Consider the following 27,544-nt stretch of genomic DNA (forward strand, 5'->3'; position numbering starts at 1 on the left):
ATATTGAGTTTCTTTTTTGTAAATTCAAGTTGTCAGAGTGAACTTCAACCAAACTCAACCTCGATCACAAATCATTCAATCAACCTTTTAGATTTCAACTTCGCATACATCAACATACGACCTTCTACACGTTCATTTCCATCAAACCCATTAGCATTCACTTGGTGTCCATTCGATTCGACCTCAATCTTAACAATCAATCAATCAATCAAACCTTCAATCTCACTACAAGAACTACATACTCAAGCTCATACCTTTTTTAAATAACTCTCTCCTTGTTTACTCCCTTCGCATTTCGATTAATCAATCTTTGATATCTTGGTTCAATGTCTGGCAATATAAAAGTATATCATCTCTTTTACCTTTTCTTTCATCTTCGTTTTATTAATCTCTGTTTTTTCCATTTATGAACCAATCTTAACAGGTCGTAGTACGATGTCGCCCCCTCAACTCACGAGAACTTGCGCGTGGTGCAAAATGTCTGGTGAAGATGGAAGGTGGCACTCACACTTTTCTTGACCCTCCGCCCGAAGACCCGCAACAGAAACGTCCAGCAGGCGATCGTGAAACGAAGAGCTTCGCATTTGATCACTCTTATTGGTCTGCTTGTTCAAAAGACGAACCTGGTTATGCATCTCAACAAACGCTTTATGAGGACTTGGGGATGGATTTACTCGATAACAGTTTTGAAGGTTATAATTCTTGCATCTTTGCATGTGCGTCCTTGAATCTCTTATCATGATCTTCCTCAATAGACGCACGATCTATTGACAAAGTCAAGAATTCAAATGAGATGGCTTCTGGCTAGGATTTGATACTCAATCCATGATCAAAAGAAGCACAAGCATTGGTCGTATCTGATGTGTGTTCTCTTTCAAACCGTGTGTATATAGATGGTCAAACCGGTTCCGGGAAATCTTACTCCATGATGGGATATGGTCAAGATCGAGGGATTATTCCTTTGACGTGCTCTGCCCTATTCGATCGAATTGAAGAAAAGTTGACAACCGAACCCAACGTCACATACACTGTTGAGGTCTCATTCATGGAGGTCAGCTTACAAAGGGGATTCAATCAATTAACAAAGAGGACTAATTCGAATACTTTTTATTTATTCCTGTATTAGATTTATAATGAGCGAGTGCGTGATCTTTTAAACCCTAAAAATAAAGGAAACCTTCGAGTCCGTGAGCACCCTTCATTGGGTCCTTATGTCGAAGATCTTTCCAAGCTTGCTGTTCAATCTTATGCCAATGTGGAAACTCTCATGGACGAGGGTAACAAGGCCAGGACGGTGGCAGCCACCAACATGAACGAAACTTCTTCACGATCTCATTCAGTTTTCACTCTTCTTCTCACCCAGCGTCGTACGGATACCAATACCGGTCTTGCGGGTGAAAAAGTCTCACGTATCAGTCTTGTCGATCTTGCTGGTTCAGAGCGTGCCAACAGTACAGGTGCAACTGGTGTTCGACTGAAGGAAGGTGCTCAGATCAACAAGTCTCTCACTACTCTTGGAAAGGTCATCTCTGCCCTCGCTACTGCCGGCGGTGGAAGTGGTTTGGGGAAGAAGAAAAAGGCCGACGAGCATGTCCCATATCGTGACTCGGTATTGACTTGGCTATTAAAAGATTCACTTGGTGGAAACTCGAAAACAGCTATGATTGCAGCCATCAGTCCAGCAGATTACGATGAAACCCTATCGACTTTGAGATATGCAGATCAGGCTAAGAAAATCAAGAACAAGGCAGTAGTGAATGAGGATCCGAATGCAAAATTGATTAGGGAGCTCAAAGAGGAATTGACAACTTTACGTACTCGGATCATTTCAGGTGGTGGTATTGGCGAGGATACCTACGATGTCACCTTACCACCTGAAAAACAAATCGTGACTTATCAGACCAAGACTGGAGAAATCAAGACTGTAACTAAGGCGGTTCTACAAGAACAACTCGAACAAAGTGAAAAGATTATGGCAGAAGTGGCTCAAACTTGGGAAGAGAAATTAGTCAAGACTCAAGTGGTGCAGAAAGAACGTGAAGCAGCTCTTGAAGAACTTGGGATCACCATTGAGAAAAACAACGTTGGCGTTCATACTCCCAAAAGGATGCCTCACTTGGTTAATCTCAATGAAGACCCTCTCATGTCGGAATGTTTAATTTATCAAATCAAAGCGGGTACCACCATTGTCGGTAACACCGAATCTGATCAACATTGCGATATTCGACTCAGTGGACGTAATATCCTCTCTCAACATTGTCACTTCGAGTCAGATCGAGAGACTGGAAAAGTCTTACTCTATGCTCATGAGAATGCTCCAACCATGGTCAATGGTCAACGTCTCAGTCCTGATGTACCCAAGAAACTGAAATCTGGCTACCGAGTTATCTTGGGTGATTATCATATTTTTCGATTCAATCATCCAGAAGAAGTTCGAAAACATCGTGAAAAAGTGAAATCAATGAGTGGGCTTTCGCCTGGTGGTGAGCAGATAGTAGGTGATCTTGTGCGATCACCTCTTGGCATTGCGTCCGAAGGTGAAGGACGACCTGGGTCTGGCTCACCTTTCGTTCGGACTGACTCACCATCGAACAGCTCAGTATTTGACCCACAAGATTATCACTATGCACGCCGAGAAGCAGTCATCTCAAGACTGAATGGGACGGATGTCAACTTGGAAGAGTTGGACGATAGCGAAGTTGAGCGATTGTTTGATGATGTGGCACGGTTAAGGATGCAACGTAAGAGTGGTGCGAGTGTAAGTGGACGAGAGAGTCGGATGTCTTGCATCAGTGAATCGATTGATGATGATGATCACTCCGGAGGATCACCATCTTGTCGACCACAATCTGGAAGCACTTATGTGACGGATGATACAAGTATTGCAGATTCAACTGTGACTTACAATCAACCTGAACTTGATCATCAGTTGCAAAATATGAAGGCTGATCTGGAGCAACAGTTGGATAAACAGAGGATTGGCTACGAGGATAAGATTAAGACTCTTTCGAGTACACATTTAAGCGAACAAGACTCTGATCGATTACAAACAGAAAGACACGCCATGGAAACTCAGATGCAAGTCTTGAAAGAGGAGATGTGCGTATTCCATTCTTGGCATCTCGAGCGTCATTTTAAAATTTCTAGAATGCACCATGATCAGCTACGTGATTTGCTTGCTCACCTTGACTTGTGTTGTTTTGTCATGTTAGGGAGCAGCGTTTGGAGGTCCAGAAACAAAAGTATCAAAAGAAAGTGAAGAAGCTCAAGACGAAAACTCGTAAGGCAGATGATGGATCTGATCTTGATTTTGATCTCGACGAAATGACCGACGAGCAAAGGCGATTGAGTCAAAAAGTGGTCAAGAAATGGAAAAGGTTCAATCAAGTGAAACTAGCAGAAACTCTATTGACAAATGCGGTGATGCTGAAAGAATCAAATATAATAAGCAAAGACTTGGATAAGAAGGTTACTTACCAGTTTATTGTTTTGGATAAGGAACCATGGGAGATTACTAGTTCAGTATTGGAGTCAATAAAGGGCTTGAGCGAATTTGATGATGTATCAGATCCAGTTTTGAGCGATCGATCAAATCGACCTTGTGTTGGAATCAAAGTACTAGATAAACGACATCGGGCCATCTATGTTTGGTCAATGGATAAATTGAAGCTGAGGCTGAAGCAGATGAGGAATTTGTACAACTTTATTGATAAGCCAGCATTGTAAGTGAACATGTTAACCCTTAACATCGATCTGAATGTTCACTCATGTCAGGTCCTTTCAGTTCGCAGCATTTTAACTGGGAAGACCCATTTTACGATCCTTTCCCGCCTGCGTATTCATTCATCGGACACGCGTTCGTTCCCCTCGGTCCACTGTATCGAAACCTTCCGATCAGCTCCACTCTATCTATCTATAGTCCTTATACATTGAGTCAGATAGCTACTTGTAGGGTTCGCATTCGCGTAATTGGTATCGCTCCACCTGCACGGACAGGCATCTTGCTCAACTCTGCTGGTGGGTCTTCATTCACGCCTGCTAAAGAGAGTCTATGTCCATTTGTAGATGGAGGTAAGATCACACTCGAAATCATCGTGGATGATGTCAGCGGCCTCACGTCTCGAGACTTTTCTTCAGTTCACTGTCAACTTCGGATCTCTTCACTTGGTGGTCCATTGAAACCAGGAGTCGAAGAACAAATTTTTAGCTCAGCAGCTGTTGATTTACCATGCGATCATCATGAATTTCATCTAAAACAGACTACTACTATCACCATCACGGAACAAGTCAAGAAGCATTTGGCGTCTCGATGTGCGCCTATTGAGTTCTTTGGACAGTTAATGCCGAGTTATCTTGAAAAACTAGAAAGGTTTGATGAAAAGAAATTAACCGAAACCAAGCCAACTCTTCAACGCTCTAGTCCGACTTCTGATGTTGGAATTTCGAATTCGGATCCCAATTCACCTATTCCACCAATGTCACTCATGGAACTTACTAGTTCATCTTCAAGTTTAATGAGACAACCTGAAACTGAATTTGTTTCTGAACAACATCATGATGTTTCAAGTTCGATTCAAATGTTAGAACTTTCTGCAAATGGAGATTATTTACCTACCCCAATCGTTTCTCAAAATGCACTTGATCCTGGAGCGTTTTTTGTACGACAAGGACTTCAACGAAAATTAGCGATCAAAGCGTCACATAATTCTGGAAGACAGTTTCCTTGGATCAAAATCGGAACAGTAGAATTAAGTAATGTAAGATTATTAGATGGACAAGGTAGGATACATGGACCTAAAGTGAATAAAGTGATTAGTTTAAAACCTTCCAATAAACCTGTTTCGAAATTTGAAAGTGATGGAACTTCATCAATTGTTTATATTGGAAATTGGGATACAGGAGCACATGATTCAACTTATTTAAATCGAGTGACATTAAATGAACAAAGAGTATTAGTAGAATTAAAATGGAAAATCGAAAGTGAAAATTGTGAAAGCCCTATAGAATTTAAGATTGATTTAGGATTAACCATCAAAGAAAGAGATCAAAGACCACCTTTAACAATGTTAAACTTTTTAAGATTTACGAAAATTTTAGATAGATCCAATTATTTATTTATGGTAAAACTTTCACCAATCTTGATTAAAAAGGTTTCAGAAATTTGGAGATTAAATACTTGTTTTCAATTTATTAATGGTGAAGAAAGTTTAGGTAATTGGAAACCTAGAGATATTTCAATTTTACAAGAGTTTTGGAAGTTTAAAGAATTAATGGAATTGAAGATTGCTGTTGGATCGATTAGAATCGTTTTGAATTATTTAAATAATAATTCGGTTACTTCTTCTTTGGTGACTTCACCTGGGAATGGAAAACAATCTATTTGGGGTGAGAATGGGATCGCAATGGGGAATGGGTTTGAGTCTCCTTTGGGGCTGCAACATGATGTGGATTTGTTTAAGATTGGTAAGAGTTTGGAGTTATGGCAAAAACAATTTGGACCCAAACAGAAGGTAAGCCGAATAACAATTGATGATATGAATGTTTTAAAAATCTTGTTTAACGTTACATGATTGATTTTGACTTTGATTTTGATTTTGATTAGATGATCTTGGCACAAGAACCAGGAAGGTTAACGAGTACAAAATCATCACCAACGAGTACAGATCAATCACCTGAATCACAACTTTTATCTCCTATCGCATTAGAAAAGATGAAATCGAATTCGATTCAACTAAAATCGAAACGAGATAAAAGGATGACTGCTGAAGTGTTTTTAGTACCTCGAACGTAAGTAGATTTTATCCTTTGTGATTTGGAAGAAATAAACGAAACTGATTTGATGGGTTTTTGCTGCCGAATATAGTGATAATGTTGTGAAAAGAGGGTATATGTTTGTTTTAAGAGATCCTACTAGTGATGAATGGGCCAAACGTTGGTGTAAGTGAAAAATCCGCACTTGGTTTTTTTTTGGAATTGAGGTTTGGGTTTAGTCATGAAAATTTACTGATGAATCTTACTTTTTTTGATGATTGATGGTTAAATAGTTGTATTAAGAAGACCTTATCTGTATATATATGAAGAGAATGATGAAATTAGGGAATTAGGAGTGATTAACTTGGGGAATGTTCATGTGGATTCGAATTTAGAATTAGAAACTATGTTAGATGTAAGTCACCTCTTTCTTCTTGCTTTTTTGACAGTAGATTTACTCAGGTATCTGTTGTTGTTTTTTGTTTCTTTGGGATGGTTTATAGAGAAAAAACGTTTTTGCACTTTATTCTTCTAATAATTCATATTTCTTTCAAACGAATTCTTTGAAAGATTTACAAATTTGGACAAATTCGATATTTCCTCAATCGTTATAGAAATCGAAAAAAAAAACATTCAAAAATTAAAATCTCATTTGATTTTTCTTTGATTTTGTGTTGATGATTTTGATTTTGTTATTTTTGTTTTTTTTCGTGTAAGAGGAAAAGAGGTAAACAGGTAAATGGGTTTTTTTTGGAAAAATGGTTCGATGAATGGATTTGGGAATTGTAATACATATTGAGTTTTTTTTGTTTAGCAGTTGTGATATTGCATTTATCTTTTCGGTTCTTTTTGTTATCTTTTTTTTTTCTTAATTCTTTGTTTCCTTTTGTTTTTTCTTCTTCATTCATAACTTACTAAAGCTGGTGTCTCTTTGTTATTTTTTTGTTGGATTTGTTGAATGATTGTGTGTGTTTTTTTCTAGAAAAGTAGGATAACAATTGAAAAAAAAAGTTTGATTATAGAAAAAAAAGTGGTTTTGTTTTTGCTTGAAATATAGGTTGATTTGGTTTTATTATGTAACTTCTATTGCTTATAAGCCTTGAGATGATAGACCAAGTGAGGAGTTTTTTCTTTCACTTTCGAATCGAAGTACATTCACACACAACTTCTGGAATTTATGGATTATCATTTGTAGGCCATAAATTCAACATATTGTCTTTGAAATGTTGTCCTTGAGATGTGTACATTAACAAATCAGACTTGTTGCTCAAAAAGACAGTTTCATGGTCAGATGAGACTGAGTCACTTTGATAACTCGAGTCCGTCCTCTAACCTTCATAGCATTAGTGAGCGATGATTATGAGAGGCTGTTTTTGAACGGTGACATTCATGCTTCGAGAACAAATGTATCGAAGTATGCCTGTAGACCCCAGAGGCGAGGCTCCGGAAGAAGAGGCTGGGACTGATAGGCGCGAAAAAGGATATCCGATATAGAGGGTTTGGCTTCTTAGAATTTAGAGTTGATCTGGACCACTCTAGGAAGTTCAGGAGCTCCTGGCCACGACAAGAATTCTAGACTTTATATGGTCAAGGCTTTGGACAATGCTCAAAGGGTCACTCATGCCAAGCTCATCGTATTTGATCACGAACCCTCGAGATCCTTGTCAAAGTCCTCAAGGCGATTTCACATGTTATCACTTAAGATCACTCGCAATGCATCACCACCCCTCCACTCAGTTGTTGCATAATTTTTTTTCATCAAGTTGTTCTGTTCGAAATCATCAAGTTGTTTCTATCTCGATCGTGTCGCGGTTGAAGTCCTGCCAGCTCGTGTTCCTAATTGTCTCTTGGGCCTCTTCGTACTCGATCGTGCTTCCATTATTTTATATATATACAGTTTCAAAGACCTTTTTTCGTTTCATTTTTTCGACTTCTCGCTCTCATAGCAATTCATTCAGGATTAAGACCAGATCAAAGTTGATAATTATCTTGACAGTCTTTCCTCTTCTTCAATCTCTGCCTCCTCAACAAGTTCTCTCTCCTCTTCATCAACTTAGTTCCTTACCTTGTTAAATAATACTTGATAACCCAACAGATTCATAACAACAACTTTCACATCGCGTCTGAACTTACCTGCACCGTCTTCACCACTCTTATCTCTCAAAAACTTCTAACAAGATGGATGAAAAAGATTCCCTGAAGGATGCTGTGAACGTCGGAGCTAGCCACGCCTCAAAGTCCGTAGAAGACGAGGAGAAACAAATCGGTTTCGCGACCTCAAGTCGAACACCTCGTGTGGATGCTCTTAATCGTCAACTTAGAATCGAACGTACCAACAGTATCTGCCTTGCTACTGCTCCACCTAGAACTTCTCCCGGAACTACTTTTCCTGCTCTTTATAAGACTATGAGTATTCAAGTTGAAAATGTGGAGAAATCTAAAGCGACCGATTCTAAAATGGAGGGAAAACAAGCAACTGGTCAGTAAACCCCATAGATATTTTCATCAATGTTAAAAACAATTTCTAATCTTTTGCCCATTGGTTTTTGAATGTACGTTTAGATTTGGCCAACCTTGAATTCCATGCTATAAGTGTTGATGATTTACTATCAAGATTAGCAACTTCCACCATACATGGTTTAGATCAAAACCAAGTAACACGTAGAATGACTCAATATGGTCCTAATGTGATCTCACCTCCTCCCAAAAATTTGGCGAAGAAGATTTTCTTTTATATCTTTGGTGGTTTTGGTTCACTTTTATTTGTTGCAAGTTTAATTTGTTTTTTGGCTTGGTATGTATTCCTCAATTTTTTTCATCGTTTCAATCTCATTCGTACCGTAACGTATCAAGAAACTGACTAGGGAAAAAATCATACATATTCAATCAAAATGCAATAAACTAATAAATAGGAAACCGATTGGAGAACCTGATGTAAGTCTTTTCCACAGATCAATGTGACAATGTGATGCTAATCTAAAAATTATCACAGCCGCAATCTGCCAATTTAGTACTAGCCATCGTTCTCTTACTCGTGATCGTGATCCAAGCAATCTTCAATGCTTGGCAAGACAATGTGACATCCCGAGTCATGGCATCTATTTCAAACTTAGTAGGAGCCGAAGCTCTTGTACTAAGAGATGGAAAACTAGCTACTGTTGCTGCTTCTGAATTGGTTCCAGGTGATTTGATTAAGGTTAGTAGTAAAACTCTTCATCCTCAAAATAAAAAATTCTTAAAAACTTACGGTTCATCCTCTTAGGTTACTTTGGGATGCAAACTTCCAGCGGATCTTAGATTGATTGAGATCTCTAGTGATTTGAAATTCGATCGATCCATTCTCACTGGTGAATCTGATGCTATTGCTGCTACTATTGATTCCACCGATTGCAATTTCCTCGAAACACGGAATGTTGCTCTACAAGGTTAGTTCAACGCTCCTCTATCTTTTGCAAGTATAATATCAGCGCTGAATTCATTTCAATCCTTAGGTACTTTATGTACAAGTGGAAGTGGAATGGGTATTGTTGTTCAGACTGGTGATAATACTGTCTTTGGTCGGATTGCTAAATTGAGTAGTCAATCTTCTGGTCGAAGAACCACTTTGGAAGCAGAGATTTTACGTTTTGTCACGTAAGTTCAATCTTATTGACATTCACCCTCGTAGCCATTAGTTTCTGATGTCTTTTACTTCTGTACAGCATTATCGCTAGTTTGGCAATAGTAGTTGCTTCCTTCATCATTATCCTATGGGCTGCATGGTTAAGAGTAAAACACCCGAATTTCATTTCTGTCAGTGGGCTTCTGATTAACGTCGTCAGTGTCATGGTGGCATTCATCCCCGAGGTATGTGTCATCTACGACTTCACAAAAATTAGTGGAGGCCTAATGTCTGTAATCTACTATAGGGTCTACCGGTTTGTGTCACCTTGTCCTTGACAGTAATTGCCAACGCTATGAGAAAAAAGAAGGTGGGAGCTCTCGAGATACCCAACAGAAGGACACATTTTGATTTTTCTACTTTTGTTGATCCAGGTCCTTTGTAAATCGCTCGCCACTGTCGAAACGCTCGGTGCTGTCGAGTGAGTAAGGTTTCGTTTGAGTTCTATCCATCTTTTTGCGCTCACAAGCTGATTTATCCTTTGTAGTGTGCTTCTGAGTGACAAGACTGGAACATTGACTACAGGAAAGATGACAGTGACCAATCTTGCATTCGGAACCACGTATATGTCGGCTAGCGTAGCCAAAGAAGCCATCCGCTCAGATGACAAGATCAAGGGAGATGACTCCAATTCTTCACATGCTCTTAAAGATTTAGCTTGTCTTAGAGATTTGGCAGCTATCGCGGCTATCTGTAATGATGCGATGTTTGAGGATGAAGAGCCAGTCAATCAGATGGACATCGAGACCACTAAAGTGAATGGAGATGCAACCGGTATTTGCTTTATTTTCCACTCAGCCTTTTCAAGCTTTTAAAACTAACCTTAGATCTTTAACTTAAATCTTCATTTAGATTCTGGACTTTTGAAATTCTCTCAGTCTATCCAATCCGTCTCTAAATCAAGAGAAAGCTGGAAGGAAATCTCCAAGATTGCCTTCAACTCAAGTACATCAATTCTGATATGACATACAATGTAATGATTTGACATTGACTAAAGTTTGGCTTCTTTGAACAGAGAACAAATTTGCTATGAAACTCATGAAAGCGGAAGCCAGAGATTCTTATCCTGGTGGAGTTATAACCTCGGTTGCATCGTGTGCAAATTCTATGGTGATCTTTGTCAAAGGGGTATTTATAATCTCATCAAACAGTCAGATTTTCTTGGAAAGCTCTTGACTTATCATCAACATTTCAATTTAGGCACCCGATGTTTTGCTTCCAAAATGCTCTTCACTTGTCGATTCTGACGGGATTGAAGTAGAGCTAACTGAACATCTTACCCGCAGCTTGATCAAAGCTCAAGAGCGATTTGCTTCACAGGGAGAAAGGGTCCTTCTCCTTTCTCGAAAAGTCATCCCACTTGACTCTCTGGACATGGATTTGATCAATGACGCAGGATATCTCAGTGGCTTGGTTTCTGACTTGACTATCGTTGGATTATTGGCTTTGACTGATCCTCCGAAACATGACACAGCTGAGACGGTAAGTGATTGTATCAATCCATCATTAGTCCTCTCTTCGCTGACTGTCTTTCCAATTTTACTTCTGAAGGTGAGAATATGTCGTCGAGCAGGAATGCGCTTCTTCATCGTCACCGGAGACTTTGCCCTTACTGCGTGAGTAAGATTATAATTCACCGCATTCGAGTCATTCCGCTTATTTGCCACACACCCTATCAGTGCTGCTATTGGAAAGAAAGTGGGTGTTATCACGACGGACAATCCTCATTTCTTAGTAGACCTTCCAAGAAATCAAGACCTAGATACCATTCCTAGTTACTCGGCAGAAGATCCTGAAGGAAATATGCCACATGCAGTAGTCTTGACTGGATCTGATTTGTTTCAAATGACCGATTCTCAATGGAAACAAACATTATGCTATCGTGAGATCGTTTTCGCTCGAACTAGTCCCCAGCAGAAGTTACAGATCACTAAACGATTCCAGGACGCTGGGTATGTATCACAATTCTCTAAGGAATTGAATCTCACTTGCATATCATACTTACGTCTTTCTATCTTAGTCATACTGTTGCGGTCACTGGTGATGGAGGTTCGTTGGTTTTATCAAAGCTGGACACGTGATTTCAAACAGCTGATATTTATCTGTTACGGATTTGGTTTTGAAAGTGAATGATGCCCCTGCACTTAAGGCTGCTGATATTGGAATTGCTATGGGTGGTGGAAGTGAAGTAGCTATGGAGGTTAGTCAATTTTATTCCCTAGCTCAATTCTATCCGCGCAGACTAACCAGAATCTTCCAAATACAGGCCGCAGATCTTGTACTTTTAGAAGGTAAGCAACAAACATCGAATCACAGTCCAAAGCTCATGTCGAGGCTAATTTATCATCTTTGTCTACTTTGTAGACTTCAGTGCTATAGTCACAGCCATCGAGTACGGACGTATGTGTTTCGAAAACTTGAAGAAAGTTTGTCTCTATCTACGTAAGACAATCATGATCGCTCAGAAAACAATTTGCTTCACTTGCTGAATTTTTTCCTCTCGTAGTCCCGGCTGGAAGTTTCAGTGAACTCATGCCCATCCTCCTCAATGTGTTATTCGGACTTCCACAAGCACTAAGCTCTTTCCAGATGATTATCATTTGTAAGTTTAGCACTCTTTTCACAAAAAGTCATCGTGTATCTCATTTCATCATTTATATTGGATTGACAATTATAGGCGTCGGAACCGATGTATTACCTGCATTATCTTTAATTTACGAAAAACCTGAATCTGATCTCCTCTTGAGAAAGCCCAGAGATCGCAAGAAAGAAAGATTGGTGAACTGGCAACTTTTGTTCCATGCTTATTTCTTCATCGGTCTTTTAGAAACTCTTTGCGCAATGGTAAGCTTTATACCAATACCCTCTCAGTCCTCAAAGTCACAATGATTTGGATAAGTCATTGATATCAATTTCCACCTTGTTTACCAGGCTACAGCATTTTACTTCGGGTTTGTGAGACATGGTATACCGTTCTCTGCTATCTGGCTATCATAGTGAGCTTAAATTTACCAAATGGACTTGCGTCTTGCCATTTGGAAACTGAGCATCCTTACATTTTCAATTTGCATTTTCAAGCGGTGAAGTCAAAGGGGTATCTACAGACCGATTGAACGAGGCAACTTATAGGTGCCAAAGTATTTACTTTTTCTGCTTAGTATTCATGCAATGGGGTGAGTTTTTCAATTTTATTTATACAGGAAAACGTTTTAGAAACTGACGATGAGATCCGCACCATCTTCTAGGAAATTTACTCGCCACAAGAACTAGACGTCTTTCTATCTTCCACCAATCGCCAATTTTCAAGAAAGCAACCAACAATTACTACCTTTTCCCAGCAATGATATTTGCACTACTCGTTACCATTTTCTTCTCATATGTGTCATGGTTCCAGAAGGTAATGTTCACTCGGGGCGTAGCGTTCGAGAATTATCTCATGCCCTGTAAGACACTTTTCTTTACTTCTGGGGATGTATTCAATACTTGACTCATCATATTCTATCGCTTATTTTTTGGAATAACCAAATCTCAGTGGCATTTGCAGTTGGAATTCTCATGTGCGATGAAGTTCGAAAATACTTTGTTAGAAGATACCCTCGTGGTCCTATTGCCAAGATGGCTTGGTGATCATGTACTTTTTCCAAACTCTAAAGCTATACCGAAGTGGCTCAACGCTTGATACCTTTTGATCATTCATTTAACATGAGTAAGGACATTATGGACATTATGATTTCATTTGACTTGGTTTGTAAGAAGAGTTGTTTTAATTTGTTGGGATTCAAATTGCAGTTTAACATTTGATATTTTTGCTAGCAGTAAGTGTTGGAAACATAAGTGAATTTTCTTGTCTATGTGTTTCTATTAGTCTTCTGTTATATCTTTTGAATCTTTCTTTCTAGACTCTAACCTATATATAAAACTTTCATACATTTTAAGGCATTGGTTTGAAGTTTTTTTGTATAAAATTTTGTAGTTAAAGCTTGTTAAATTTGCTGTCTCAATTTGGTGTGGTATAGGAATTTCAGCTTTTTGGACTTTTTACCATAGAACCATGGATTTATCTTCTCTGTCCACTCCTTACTCAACAGTGTCTCAGGAGAGGCGAGCTTTTCATTCAAGACCCATTGTTTTTGCTTAGTATTCATTTCACATAACATGTATATAGCTGTAGTGTACAGATCATACTTACTTGGTTTGTCCTAGTCAAACCTAAAGTATCTGTTTTATGAACACTTTAGGTTTCTTGGGGGGGCGCCTGGCAAGGGCACAGGGAGGTATCTAGCACACCAAGAACTAGGGATGGGAGAGCACTTCCCCTTGACTCAGGTTGCAGTCCTGAGCCTGCAAACTCCCACGCTTGCCTCGCAAGGCTGAAGCGAGCAAGGGACTTATGCCAAACTCGCCCAAAGTCATTGGTCACTGTAAGAATTTTTGCAGGAGCATCTTTTCAATCCTTCTACACAGCTCCCTACTGAGGATTACCACATGGTCCAAAGAGAAAAGTTGTGTGTACTCCTCTTGCGCACCTTGTACAAGTGAGGCCGGACAAGATACAACACCAGTTTACTCCGCCGGCCCCGACTGGTGTACTGGGTGGAGTGAACTGGTGTCGTATCTTTTCCGGCCTCACTTGTACATGTTTTTCCCCCCAAGGAAAGTAATCCCCTCAGCCTTTAGATTTGTTTTCAAAATTTGTCTTGAAGGCAGTTGTAAGATGTAGCTTTGTTATGTAGCTGCTGCGAAGTTAAGTGGTTTTTGGTCAGCATGATATTGTCCAATGTGCTTAAACATAAAGTCTGTCTGTCTCTTAACACTACCATCCCTTGCTCAGTGAGGCTGTGGTTTGATTTCTAGTGGGCAAAATGCAATGGTTTGTTCTTCCTTTAAATATCAAACAAGAATGTAGAAGTTTGTGAAGACCCGTTTGCGGATATTAATGGTTGGAAAAGGTGATCTCTGCAAAAATCAATTTTTCCTTGAATGAACCAACAAGGCACAAGTTGGGTTCCAAGCCCATGGGGACTTAGCGGGGCTGAGGAGGCGGGTAAATGACCAAGGGAGAGAATCAGAAGTATACAAGCCCTTGGAGATCAAAGCAGAGATAGCTTAGATCTCACACCTTGACCTTCAGACCTCAACCCAATCTCATTAGCTGAAGTTTGTTTCTATAAACAAACTCATTTTTTTTAAGTTTTTTATTTGTGCAGAAATCAAAGAAATCATTGTTTCAATTTTTGATTCATCAGAAGGGAAATGGAGCATCAATTACTAGAAAGATTAGGAAGAGCAGAAGAGAACGTACAATGTGTAACAAGATGTCAGCCCCTGAGCTTTTTCAGAGCAAAGCCAAAGGAGCCAAATTTAACTGAGTCCCCTGCCTGACCTAAGCACCAACTCCAGCAAGGGACTTACACCCAATGTCCAGATTTTGGCGTGAGTTCTGTTGGGGATTTTTGACAAAATCTCCCATCCTCCCTGCTTGCTAAAATCACAAATCAATGCTTGGCACAAGTATAATGAAGATGATGTGGATACTCCACATTGATCATTTGCCACTCTCGGCTTCTCACAACCTCATCTCAGCAAAAAGATATTTCTATTTTTGTGTTTGGGGTCAAACACAACTGCGGCGCCTAAAACCGGCAACTCGCGCTCAAAACTCCAAATATATGTTGAAAACGCTAGTGTAGTTTTGGGCAAACTGCTGTTTGCTTTGTCCAGCGTGTCATATTGCCAAGTACACAATTTTATAACCTTGTTGCACCACTTGATCTCCTTTCAATACAAACAATAATGCTCACCAGGAGCAAATCAGCCACAAGCAACATCCTATTTCCACCCATACCTCCGCGCCAAGGACCTCTGTCATCTGATTTGGTCACCGCTCACACCAAACTCATTCCCCAGTTTGTGAACACCAGTGACACCAGCACAACAGGCAACACCGTTGACCAATTATGTCAAACACATTATGGATACTCTGCACGGCCTCAGCAGTGCAATATGGTTGTTCACCTGCTCAATGGCCTTACCGCCTTTTTATTGGCGGGGACCGGTTTCGGCAAAAGCTGTGTGCCCAAATTATATATCATGCTCACAATCCCAACTTTCACCCAATTATACTATGCATCAACCCGTTAGAGGGACTCGGACACAACCAGGTCAGGTTTAGATTCCGTTGACTCATTATGACAGCGGCTGACAAATAACCCTTGTAAACATGCAGATATTCGAGAAAGAACAGGTAGGGCTGAAGCAACGCACAAATCGTACCGTAGGGAAAAACGGGATGCGGTACCGTACGGTTTCAAGTACCGTAGCCTGCAGTATGGCCAGAAACGGTCAGACCGCACCGTAGTGTGATAATGATGGAGTAATAGGTCTGTATAACCGTACCGCTGTCACAGCATTCCAGGTTATACAGACCGTAGGCCGGAGTCCACATCAGTCACTTTGGTTCCCAATTGGCTCATCCACCAATTCCCAAATCGGCAAGTGGTTTCACACAAATATGATACTAATAGATTTCAGATTCCCAAAGAAGATTGGACGTCATTACCGATCAAGGAGACAACTTCAAGCAAGGGATAAGATGACCTACATTTTTCATCTTCCCTTCATTTCTTTTCACCCTTTCCCTTTTACACTTTTTATTTTCTCTTATCCCAATCTTTCCCTTTATCCTTTTATGCCCAGAGTGCACGCGACATCACAGGAGGTGGAATTGATGGCCAATTTCTTATCTGCTCCTAAACATGACCGTATTAGTTTGCAAGCTTCCCATTCACCTAGTCCCAGCACTTCTCAACGCTCTACTTGCAATAGCCCTGCTTGTATTGATTCCAATTATGTGCCAATTTCAGGAGACTCACGTCGATCATTATATGCACCTGAAGACAATGATGAAACCAATGACAAACCTTCATCCTCTGACAACGAAGAATCCAATCCAACAGAAATCACTGCCGAGGCCAAGGATCTAAACAAAGTTGTGGATCTATCTGGAGCTGGAGACTCTGAGTCTCATACTCCCACCCAATCTATCGCTTCTAAACCAAAGAAGCGTACTGCAAAAGGCAACCTTCAACGTCAACAACCGAAAAAGGCTCGGAAGAGCAAAGGCAGGCAAAGTACCACTACTCGGGCAACTGCTACAGTAAGTATCACTACACGAAATATAATATTTTCTGGGCAGAAAATTAAATTATTGATACACAAAAATATTGAGAGGCCAGGAGAAGGGCAAAAAATAAATAAAAATATGCATCTTGTTCCCTGGGGTGAGAGCTTCACTCTCCATATTTTTCCATATTTTTACAGTCCGTATTGATAAGTGTACTAACAATAAACCTTCATAATCATCCAATTACAACCTGTAACAAGCACTGAAATTTGGCTCATTAGTGTTTAGAGAAACTTTTGATTTCTGAAAACACCTATAACTTTGTCAAATCTGCCTCCAAACACTCGTTTTTAAGTGCATTAGAAAGCTGAACTCTTCCTCTCGAACTTTCATAAGATCAAGAACTATGTAGCTAGTATGACAATCATTCTATGGATCTGTATGTACAAATGTATAAAAAAGATGATATCTTTTTTAGCAGACCAGCATGCTGTGTGGTCCTATTATGAACTATTTGGAGGACAATTCCAGCTTACCAATGCACCCAAAATCAAGCGTTTTGGACCGGAATTGAAAAAGTTATGAGTATTTTCAGAAATCAAAAGTTTCTTTAAACACTGATTAGCCAAATTTCAGTGCTTGTTACAGGTTGTAATTGGATGATTGTGAAGGTTTATTGTTAGTACACTTATCAATATGGACTGTAAAAATATGGAAAATATGCAGAGTGAAGTTCTCAACGCAGGGAACAAGATCCATATTTTTATTCATTTTTTGCTCTCCTCCTGGCCTCTCAATATTTTTGTGTATCAATAATTTAATTTTCTGCCCAGAAAATATTATCTTTCTTGTAGTGTATCCATTTCTTTTGTTTTCATCAACTGTCCTTATGGTTTTGAATTATGTCTTTTCAGGACTATACCGTACCGAAGGATATCGATCTGGACCAAGAAAGCCCAAAACCACCAACAAAGCCCTTTAAGAAAACTCAAAGCAGCGCGGTTACTCATCTATTGTCCTATTTTCAACCAGATCCAGTACATTTGGACGATGCTGTGAGTATTTCAAATCAGAAAGTGATCCAATGATTCACCACCACAATATGCACTGACTCTTTTAATTACAGCCAAAAGATGTCCTTTGTGGATACGTGTGCAAATGGTGTCCTGAAACCTTCAAGCGTGGTATCAATGGCAATAGCAATCTGTATGGCCATCGAGACGGCGGAAAAAACCAAATCCCATGTCCCGGACGCTCCAACTCCATGAAGGAGAAAGATCATGGCCATCCTCCAACCTACCAAGACCGAACAAAGTCAAACAAGGCCTCTGACACCCAGGACTCATCTGCTTTGATCATGAACTCATTCATGACTCGACCACCTTTCAGTGTAGATATCTTGAACGTTCTCTTGGTCATCTGGGTCCTGCGCCACACCCTTCCATGGGTACGATTTCAAGACCCGACCCTCCAAGCTGCTTTCCACCTCACACACGCCAAAGCCAATTTAAGAAGCCCGACTTGGGCAGCTGCTACTGCAAGGGAACTGTACTCTTCTTTATATGAACAGTTGATAAGCAAAATAAAGGTACACATCACAATTTCTATCATATTCTTCTATTTGTAGTGGTCCGAAAAACTAATCATAGTTTGAGTTTGTAAACTACAGGATAACAAGAGCAAGACATGCCTTGTACACGATGGATGGACCACGAAGGGAAATCATTTGGCTTTCATTGGTGTCACAGCCACCTGGATTGATTCCAATTGGAAATACCAAAGTAGCCATCTCACCTTGAAATTGGCAACATGGCATCACTGCAGTGCTCTACTCGCAAGACCCGTTGGCAAATTTTTAATCAAATACAAAGGTTTGTAGTGCTTGAATATTTTTTCACATCGTTTTTAACACATAGATCATTCATGTTAAAGGCGAACATGAGAATCAGACAAAACTCCCAAAACCTCCACCAACTTCCCTTACAAGCCTGAGTTTTGCACAGCCGAAGTTTCAACCTCGCGTAGATCACTTTCCAGCTCCTTATTGCATTGCATTACCCCTACCCGCTTTAGTTGACGATATAATACGACCGACCCTCTGAACATCCGATCCTAACGCAGTTATTTTACCCCCAATTCTAACCGTTTCCTTCCTCCCCTCTACTTTAGTTGCCAACCCATGGTTCTTGCCATATCAACAACAACCTCAACCGCTTCAGTTGCTGCTATACTTCCATCCATAGATTTACACATGCGGCTTCCTACTTCACATCCGTCTAATCTTATCTACCTCTCAGGCACCTACGAGCGCATCCTCCAGGTACGTGAATGCAACTTTCCTCATACTTTCTATACACCATGTTTACCACGTCTTCCTCCAGACCGATTCTGATGATGGTTCACCAACTGTGAATGAGAGAGTGAACGCTTCAGCAGCTGACAATTCAGAGGTTATCAATGCCAGAACATACTTTACTCCCGTCCAATCGACAACGCCCATTTCCCCACAAAGTCAGTCATTCCCATTGATACTCACTTTGTTTTTCACTTTTGACCCCAGATCAACTTGCCGGGTCGTAATTTGTTCGAATATCGTATTGGCCTAACAGACATTCTTAACTGTCGCAACGCCGAGTCAGCAGCGTTGGCGGTAGCGCTAACGTAACACTAACGTAACTCTAAGCGCTGCGTTATCTGATAGCTTAACGCGTCAGAAAGCAGTTATGTTGGCAAAAACACGTAACGGGTCTTTTTTTTTCAAGTTACGTTAGCCACTTCGGATAACGGGGCTTTTTAATTCGAGTTACGCATCAGCCCCGAAACCCGTTACCGCAGCTATGTTGCGCTCAAGCAAGGGCTGGGGCTGACCTTCCCAGATATAGCCTCATCTATGGACCAATCTCACAGGAATCCCCATCAAAACCGATTACTCACCCTCGATTTCACGTGTCGCAGGATGGACGCAAGGGGAGGGATCCACCGTCTATCCATGGATTCCTTGGATCCCTCGATGGTGAGTCCAAGTTTCTCCCTCCAATTTTTTCGACTAAGATCCTTCACTCGATCTGATTCCTCCCTTCACTATCTTCCTCGTATCAATTTCTTTTCCTTTCCCCATCCATTGTTTTGTCTCATCGAACTTTGCATCATGATTGATCCAACTCGTCAGTTCTTTTTTGGGTTCTTCATACAGATGTTCAATTCCGTTTTTATTCAATTATCAGTCATGCCTACCAGTACGAGTTCTTCACAACAATCTCACCAAAATGTCACCTCAACCTCCTCCACTACCAACGTCAAACAACCCACAGCACCAGCCACGCCTAGTCGACCTCAACGAGCTCGCAAACCTACATCAAATCCGGGAATGGTCGCGCCATCACCTGATAGTCGCCGACGAGTCTCGATCGAACAAGTACCATCTAAAACAACTACCAAAAAGACCAAAGCAACTGTAATCGTGGATACTGAAGATGAGAGCGGGTATTCACCTCATATCGTTCCTCCAAAGAAACAAAAACGTAAACGAGTCCAGAAGAACCCGGTACCCACAGATGTAAGTCTAACTTCCAAGCCCAGTTGGTAATTATATACTACTATACATTGATAAGCATCTTTTGCAGACTTCTTCTGCGCTGGTCACCAAAGAGGTCCTACGAGCTGATTCAGACAAGGAAAACCAACAAGTGCGAAAACGAAAACATATAGAACTTGATGAGGCAGAGAAGAACGAGGCTCTACTGGCGTACTTTGGACCTCCATTTCACAGCAAAACCAACAATGTAAGTCAATCGATTTCAAAAGATTTTCACTTGGTAATTCTATCTAATTTACATTTCATCAATTGCTTTGATCCTCCCTAAAGGATAAAAGCAAGCGACCGTTAGGATATCCATGCTTATGGTGTACCACCCAAGACGAAAAGCATCCAGTGCGAGTCAGTTACAGTAATCCAACTGCGAACCTCAAAGCCCACCGAGACGGATCGACACAGGATGGTCGATCAACTACAGGTTGTCCAGGACGATGTCGAGCTCAAGCGCAGGGAATCGTGATGCCGCCTTCAGTTGCAGAACTCCACGCTCAGCAAGAAGCGGCGCAGAAGAAAGCCTCAGGGCCTCTGGATGCTTTTGTCTCGAACATGAAGACATCCAAATTCAATAATCTCACGTTTAATCAAGGTATGTGTGTATGGTTGCTTCGGCAAGCATTGCCTTGGTCCCGCCTGTCCAATCCCTGGCTTCGAGCATCGATCAGCTACATCAGACCCAAAGCAAAGCTTTTTGGAAGGCACTGGGCCGCCCTCGAGGCCAAGCGGCTGAACTTGTCTATGAAGAGTCAAGTCATCAACGAGCTAAAGGTGAGATAATATGTGTTTTTCATTATTTGTATTACTTGCTGTACCCCGTTGAACACATCACATGTTCTTTTATATAGGGCTTGACGTCGAAGTTCTCCATGCAACACGACGTATGGACTTCCAAGGGAAATCGACACGGCTTCATTGGTGCCAATGTCACCTATATCGACCCATCCTGGAAATTTGTATCTCGACACCTCACGCTGAAGGTAGTTGCATGGGAGCACCGCGGTGTTTGGTTGGCGGAACCTTTGGCGAATGTGCTGATCAAGCACAACCTGGCTGATAAGATAAGCCATTTACTTCTTTTGGTGGTTAGTAATAGTTTCTTTAAACTAACATGTTTTCTTTCTTTCTGCACTTGCTCAGCCAGACGACCGATTCGGGCTCGAACAATAAGACAATGGCCAATGAAATGCATCAGCAGTTCATTGGCCATTGTGGTATTGATTCAAACTATACGTGGAATCCCAATTCGATGCATGTTTTCCGCTTCTGCCATAAGCTCGCGCTTATTGTAGGAGCAGGCCTTGGGGCGCTTGGTCTGAAGACTGCTGCCCCCCGAAAGATCAAGACAGCGATTCGTGGTCAATTCCCGGCTGTGTGCTCAACGGTGGCTGAAGAAGAAGAACCTGACGATCCTCAAGCGAACGAAGGTCCAGTAGTTGAGGTTCCTGATGTGCCAGTGCCCCCAACCGAAGACGCGTTATCAGATGTAGAACATGACCTTCAAGAGGTCGACGACGAAGAACCCGAGGCAAACCTACTCACTTGATTAGAATCGGCTTTGGCTGACGCAGCGGTAGACGACGAACTTGACTGGGATGCGGCTGACTCTGAAGATGCAGGCAACCCTATGCTTGTGATTCAGGACACCGTAGCTCCGACACACCAACGCGAGGCCAACAAACTTAACTATATCCTCGAGAAGGTAAGTTCTACCTTGCTATATCTATTTTCTTTTACATTCTCACTCACATTTCCCTTTTGCCTTTCATTGATAATACTATCAACAGCTAGACTTCATAATCAGAAGAATAACTCGATCATCTTCCTGGCGTAACGAATATAACCGGATCATGAAGAGTCGTGGTTTATCTCTTGGCTCACTGATCGCAGGATATGGAATAAGATGGAATATTAAGTACATCAGTCGCCACAAAGCATGGTTGGCTTGTGAGGTATGTTACAATTTTATTTATGTGCTTCATATTATAATATGTTTACATCCATGTTTGCTTTTCACAGGTGATAGATCAGCTATTGAAAGAGGATCTTGAACGGGTACACTCTAAGACTCGGCGGCCTTGCAAAAATGGCAAGCCCTACGGTTACTTTCATGAGATTACCATCTCTCCTTCCGAGTGGGCTTTGATTGAAGAACTAAACACCGAACTTGAGGTAAGTATTAGTATTACATTTCAAACAATATTGCTTACAATATACTGACTTACTTTCATCAGCCATTCTTGACGATCACCAAGCAGATGGAAGGTAACACACCAACTGGTGCAATGGTCATACCTCAGTATGTCCAATTACGAGCTAAGCTGCAAGAACGAGAGCTCAAGATGTCATCAAGTGACGCACTCTACCCTATGATCGAAGCAATGATCACCAAATTGCAAAATTACTTAGACGAAGCTTTGTCGACCGAAAGTCTTATCATGGCAACTGTCCTCCACCCCGCCTTTTGACTGAAATACTTTGAGAAGTTTTTCGACAAGAGCTCACAAACTTACATCCAAGCCGAAACAACTTTCAATAGATTATTCAAGGATTATCAATTATCAACGACCAGAGTGCCCTCAACATCACAGTCTGATGAGACCAGAAGCTCAAAGGCCTCAACTTCGGCTATGTTTGATGTTTACAGTGATGACGACGGTGACAAGGAGGACCTGGGCGACGATTCCCAGGTGAAAGACTATTTCCGAGGTGTCCTTCGTATGAAGGAACCCGAATACAATCTTTGTGATCCAAACGAAGCACTTCGATGGTGGTTGGTAAGTCCTGCGTTATATGGTTTTTTTTTCAACAGCACATCCTAATCATGTTTGATTCTTTGTAGGTAAACCACAACAGGTTCCCTATAGTCGCATTGATGGCTCGAGACTACCTGGCCTGTTCAGGGTCTTCGGCGCAACCTGAACGGACCTTCTCGGCAGCTGCCGATGTATGTTCAGCCAGTCGAGGGGGACTGACTCCGATCACTATTGAGAGGGCGGTTTCAACGCGTATGTGGTTAGTTGAGGGGGTTCCTCTTGGGGACAAATTTCTCAGTGTTGTGGAACACATTAGGGTAAAAGATTTCATGTGACTTCATTAATTCATGTAACTGCCTACTTCAGGATTAGCTATATTGCCTTTAAATACAATTTTTTTTCATTTTTCATTTCATAATGTTTTTTTGTACCCGTTATCAAGTTACTTTAGCGTTAACGTAACTGTAGTAGCAACATTATCATTTTCAGATAGCGGCAAAATTGCAAAACAGTTACGCAAAATTGGCTAGCGTAGCTTTATGAGCAGCGCTAGCATTTTGTGGAATTTTGCGATAACTGAAACAGCTACTCTACGCGCAAATGGCCTCGTAGCGCTGCTTTGCGCTGCTGTCTCGGCGTTGACTGTCGACACAGCTCATGATTTGGCTCGCATTTCCAACTGCTCCATCAACACTCCATACGATGACCACTGTGGGACCACCACTACAGGCGTTGTTTTTAGGATTGAATATCTTCATTGTAATGATTCAGATCAATCCTTTAGGTCACTTCTCCCAAGCGATCGCCCAACAAACATCATTGCGAGCGTCCTGCATTCTAATTTTGACCCAATCGTGAGTCTATTGCCATCACCAATGATATTCGCAATCAAGTCTAATCGACTGGCTTTGTAGACGCACTCACATAGAACCGCGACAGTCGAGTATCACATCCAGGGCTCTGGAACTGTAGGTTGGAGTACAATCAAACCAGGCCAGGCATACGTATTTCACGGCTGTATCAAAGAAATCGATGAAATATCTTCTCGCCACATTGTCATTGTAAGCAGACCGATTTGCAATATTTGTGTGACATTGCTGATCAGTACTACCCAGGTGACAAAATTTCACCCGGTCACCGTCGATTTCCAAGGCATTGTGCAACCTAAACCCGGTAATAACTTACAACACATTTAGGAAATACCCACTACCCCAAACAAAAGACACCCCTGCCGACATGAGGGACCTAACAAACGATTCATTTGACATGAATGAGGCTTTACATGAGCACAGGGAGTTCATTGTCTCGTGTTTCGTTGTGTTTAACTTCTTGATAACAAACCCCCCATTAGATTACCTTATATTCACGGATCCGAGCCAATCCCATAGAAGATTAGTAAATTGTAAATCACTATGACATCCATATACAGATCGCGCTTTAAGATGTCAATTTTACAATGTCCCCAAATTCCTAATTCCTGATCCTTGAATTTTTGATGTCCGCGAGCCCGTGAGGAGATTTTTGTTCCTACAAGTTAAAGCCGAAATTGACCGTCTCGAAGTGTATTTCGTGATGTTTTATTGTATAGGATCACAGTGATTAATCTAGATCAATCATCAGTTATACGTAGCTGACATCCATAGAGCTTGATTCTTACCCCTCGCGCGCGGGGAGTCTTTTCCATGAGGCTTGAGATGGTATTCATGGGCACAAACTTTAGAATGTCCTGTAAAATTACTCATCCAAGATTTTAAGCCCAGACTTCCTGAATCTACGTATTTCCCGACGCCCCTTGAAGATTGGTGGACAAGGCAATACTTAACAAACCTTTACGTGATTTAACCGTTCATATCATTGACTTCATATCGAACATTTCCATATGCAATGTGCATTGAACCCCAGGTGTCTAACCACGGATACGGCATCTGAAACACGTTGACGTGCATAATCACATTCATGTATCGCCTTGAAACCTAGCAAGCGCATGGAACATCATATGCAAGCTCCAATATTTGTCATCCTCAAGCGAGCGAGGTGAAGACATCAGTTGACAGCGAAGTCATCAAGGTGCTTGAAGCGAGATCGTGACAAGAACAAGTCTAAGTTACACACAACTGTCAGCCCTGGGTACATATGTATGTACCCAAAGACTAACTTTTAATATATATAACCACCTTCAGACAACTAATTACATGTACATAAAGCTTACAAAACATATGTAACTTGTAATAAATCATATATACATCTTGATTACATATACATATACATTTGAAATGATATGTAATATGTAAGCAAATATCAATTACACCTCATAACTCAGTGTCAAGAGTTAAAAAAAGCTTATATTACATATTACACATAACATGTATATGTAATTAAGTATTATTAGTAATAATCCCAAATAATAATAATAATCAAACCCTAAACCAAAGTAGGGAGGTAAACAAATCTCACTACGGTTAGGTTTGGAGAGGAGAGTATATAAACCCCTCCTCTCTCAGCCTTGAGAGATTTCCCCCAAGCTTTATTACACACTACTTTTAAGAACACTTAAAGTTCTACTGAAGTAACATCAAGAGTCTTATAAATATAAGACTAGTGATATCTTCATTACTTTAATCAGTTCCCTGATTAAAAGTAAGTAATACTCTTCACTCTTCCCTGGATCCTCTACTATCCCCCAGTAGAACTCTAATAGGTTGGTGACCATATAACAACCCAAGGTTGGTGACCATAGAACAACCCAGGTTGGTGACCATAGAATAACCTCAGGTTGGTGACCATAAGAACAACCCAGGGTTAGTGACCATAGAACAACTAGTCTAGTGAACTTCAACCCACTCTTTAATCTGTCACTTGAAGATTAAAGGAAGGGCTAGGATCCACCCTTCACCCTTTATACCATTCCAGTATCTTTCATCTCTCATCCCTTTCCTTGTTTATAATTCTTTGTAACTACATTTATATTTGAAATATAATTATAATTACCTGAATTATAAGCCCACCTTGCCCAATTAGTGAGCCTTGAGTACTCAAAAGCGTAACCAACCCTCACATTTGGGGGCCTCATCGTGTTGAAACCCAAGTTTCAACCTCAAACCTCTTACCAAAAGAGTGAGAATTATCATACTAGACAACTCCAACTCATTAATCTATCAAGCTATAAAAAAAAAAAATCGAGTCTCATTTAGAATCATACAAATTTAAAAACACAATTCTTTCAAATTACTTCCTCTAAAAGAAGTTATCATAAGCACCAAAATAAATTTAACCTTCTAAAAAAACAATCTAAGCCAAGATTGATTTGATCCAAACTTCTAAAAACAGTTATAGTTGTTGTAAGTTGTTTGTTTTTGATATACTTGTCCCTTTTAAATTTGAGATTGATAGTTATATAATATCATCAGCCAGAGTGAACTACCAACAGATCAAGTAGTTACACAAACAAGATAAAAACTTCTTCAAAATTCAGAATTTGAAATTGGACGATCGAAAGGAAAATCAAAACAGAAAGAGAATCAACGGGGAATTCGGAGCAAATTCAGAAAATAGATTTTTTTTTCCGTGATCGGAGATAAGAATAGGACCAAAGTAAAGAGTAAGCTACAACCCTTTCTCTCTTCAATTCTTTTGACCGAACTCACTATTGAATTATTTTATTTCCTTTCTCATTTTTTTTCTCTCCTGGAGAATCGTTCGATCAAAAACCCTTGAACCCAACGTGATAATCACTACAAAGATTCTCGGACAACCTATCAGCCACATCAAATTGAAAACATAAAACAATCAAGTAAGTAACTCACCGTACGATTACAAGTCAGAAGCACTTTATCTTACAATTTCAGTACTGATAAGTTTTTTTTTCTTTTCTTCTCTGTTTTCCACCTCTTCTCGTTCTCAATCGAATATATAAAAAAAAACAATAACACAAAATTTTGTCAAACACAACCAGATTAATTAAAAGAAACCATCGGACCCAACGTATTACAAACTACAAAGACATCGAACGATCAGTCACCAAACAACAAATTCGAAAAATAACAAATTACAAGTAAGTCAGCAAGTTATTAATTCAAGAACAGAAAAAAATAGAACTAACTAGGTCACACAGTGATTACCCTCGAGACCCGGATCGGAATCAAAACCTATCGACAAGTTCCTCACTATAAGAAGAGCACCTATAGCGACTTCAATCAATCCTCAGGACGATCGATTCAAAACCAATCGAAGGGTTATCAGTACTTAAATCGATCAATCAATTTTAAGAACTTGTTTAAAATTATTAAACTAGTATCTACAATCAAAAGTAACGAAATTTTCTTATCCTTTTAATTTTTTTCTTCTCTCTTTAGTTTTCCCTCTCAAAACCCTTTTTCCTCTTTTATAAACTCCATTAAGCCTGAGACTCATATATCAATAAAAAGTACTGATATAGAATCTGTTTCATATTTTTAAAAAAAAAATTTGTTTTTATCCTAAAAATCTTTATCTCGATAGTGGCATTCCCACAATTGTTCGATTCACTCGACTTGGCTAGACAAGGAAACAATAACCAACCACCAGCTACAGGCATTCAAGAACATCGATCCACTCCAGCCTTACCAGAAAACGAAAACGTAGACGGTTCTATCTTAGATTTCGAAGACGGCTACGGAAACACCTCA

At 40.4% G+C, this 27,544-nt stretch overlaps 2 protein-coding genes across 2 annotated transcripts; both read left to right on the forward strand.

Annotated features, from left to right (window-relative positions):
• Positions 1-421: 421 nt before the first annotated feature.
• Positions 422-6,365, forward strand: MELLADRAFT_36123 (uncharacterized protein; the record flags this gene model as incomplete). The annotated part of the gene is made up of 11 exons (XM_007410149.1): positions 422-716; positions 894-1,051; positions 1,127-2,483; positions 2,544-3,082; positions 3,235-3,722; positions 3,785-5,333; positions 5,391-5,540; positions 5,711-5,787; positions 5,864-5,937; positions 6,045-6,166; positions 6,255-6,365. Coding segments are annotated over 11 exons (4,920 nt in total), but the record flags the coding sequence as incomplete, so codon positions are not given.
• A 1,351-nt stretch (positions 6,366-7,716) lies between these two features.
• MELLADRAFT_48408 (uncharacterized protein) lies at positions 7,717-13,648 on the forward strand (the record flags this gene model as incomplete). The annotated part of the gene is made up of 25 exons (XM_007410150.1): positions 7,717-8,230; positions 8,314-8,545; positions 8,664-8,685; positions 8,744-8,947; positions 9,014-9,176; positions 9,243-9,384; positions 9,453-9,597; positions 9,660-9,722; positions 9,787-9,833; positions 9,900-10,186; positions 10,265-10,357; positions 10,428-10,540; positions 10,613-10,894; positions 10,964-11,028; positions 11,092-11,364; positions 11,433-11,461; positions 11,539-11,612; positions 11,679-11,703; positions 11,777-11,854; positions 11,919-12,014; positions 12,090-12,256; positions 12,344-12,408; positions 12,491-12,585; positions 12,658-12,855; positions 12,945-13,648. 25 exons carry the CDS (start codon positions 7,930-7,932, stop codon positions 13,037-13,039), a joined length of 3,354 nt encoding a protein of 1,117 aa, XP_007410212.1.
• Between the last annotated feature and the right edge of the window lie 13,896 nt (positions 13,649-27,544).

The sequence above is a fragment of the Melampsora larici-populina genome (genome assembly GCF_000204055.1).
Source record: "Melampsora larici-populina 98AG31 unplaced genomic scaffold MELLAscaffold_19, whole genome shotgun sequence".
NCBI lineage: Eukaryota > Fungi > Basidiomycota > Pucciniomycetes > Pucciniales > Melampsoraceae > Melampsora > Melampsora laricis-populina.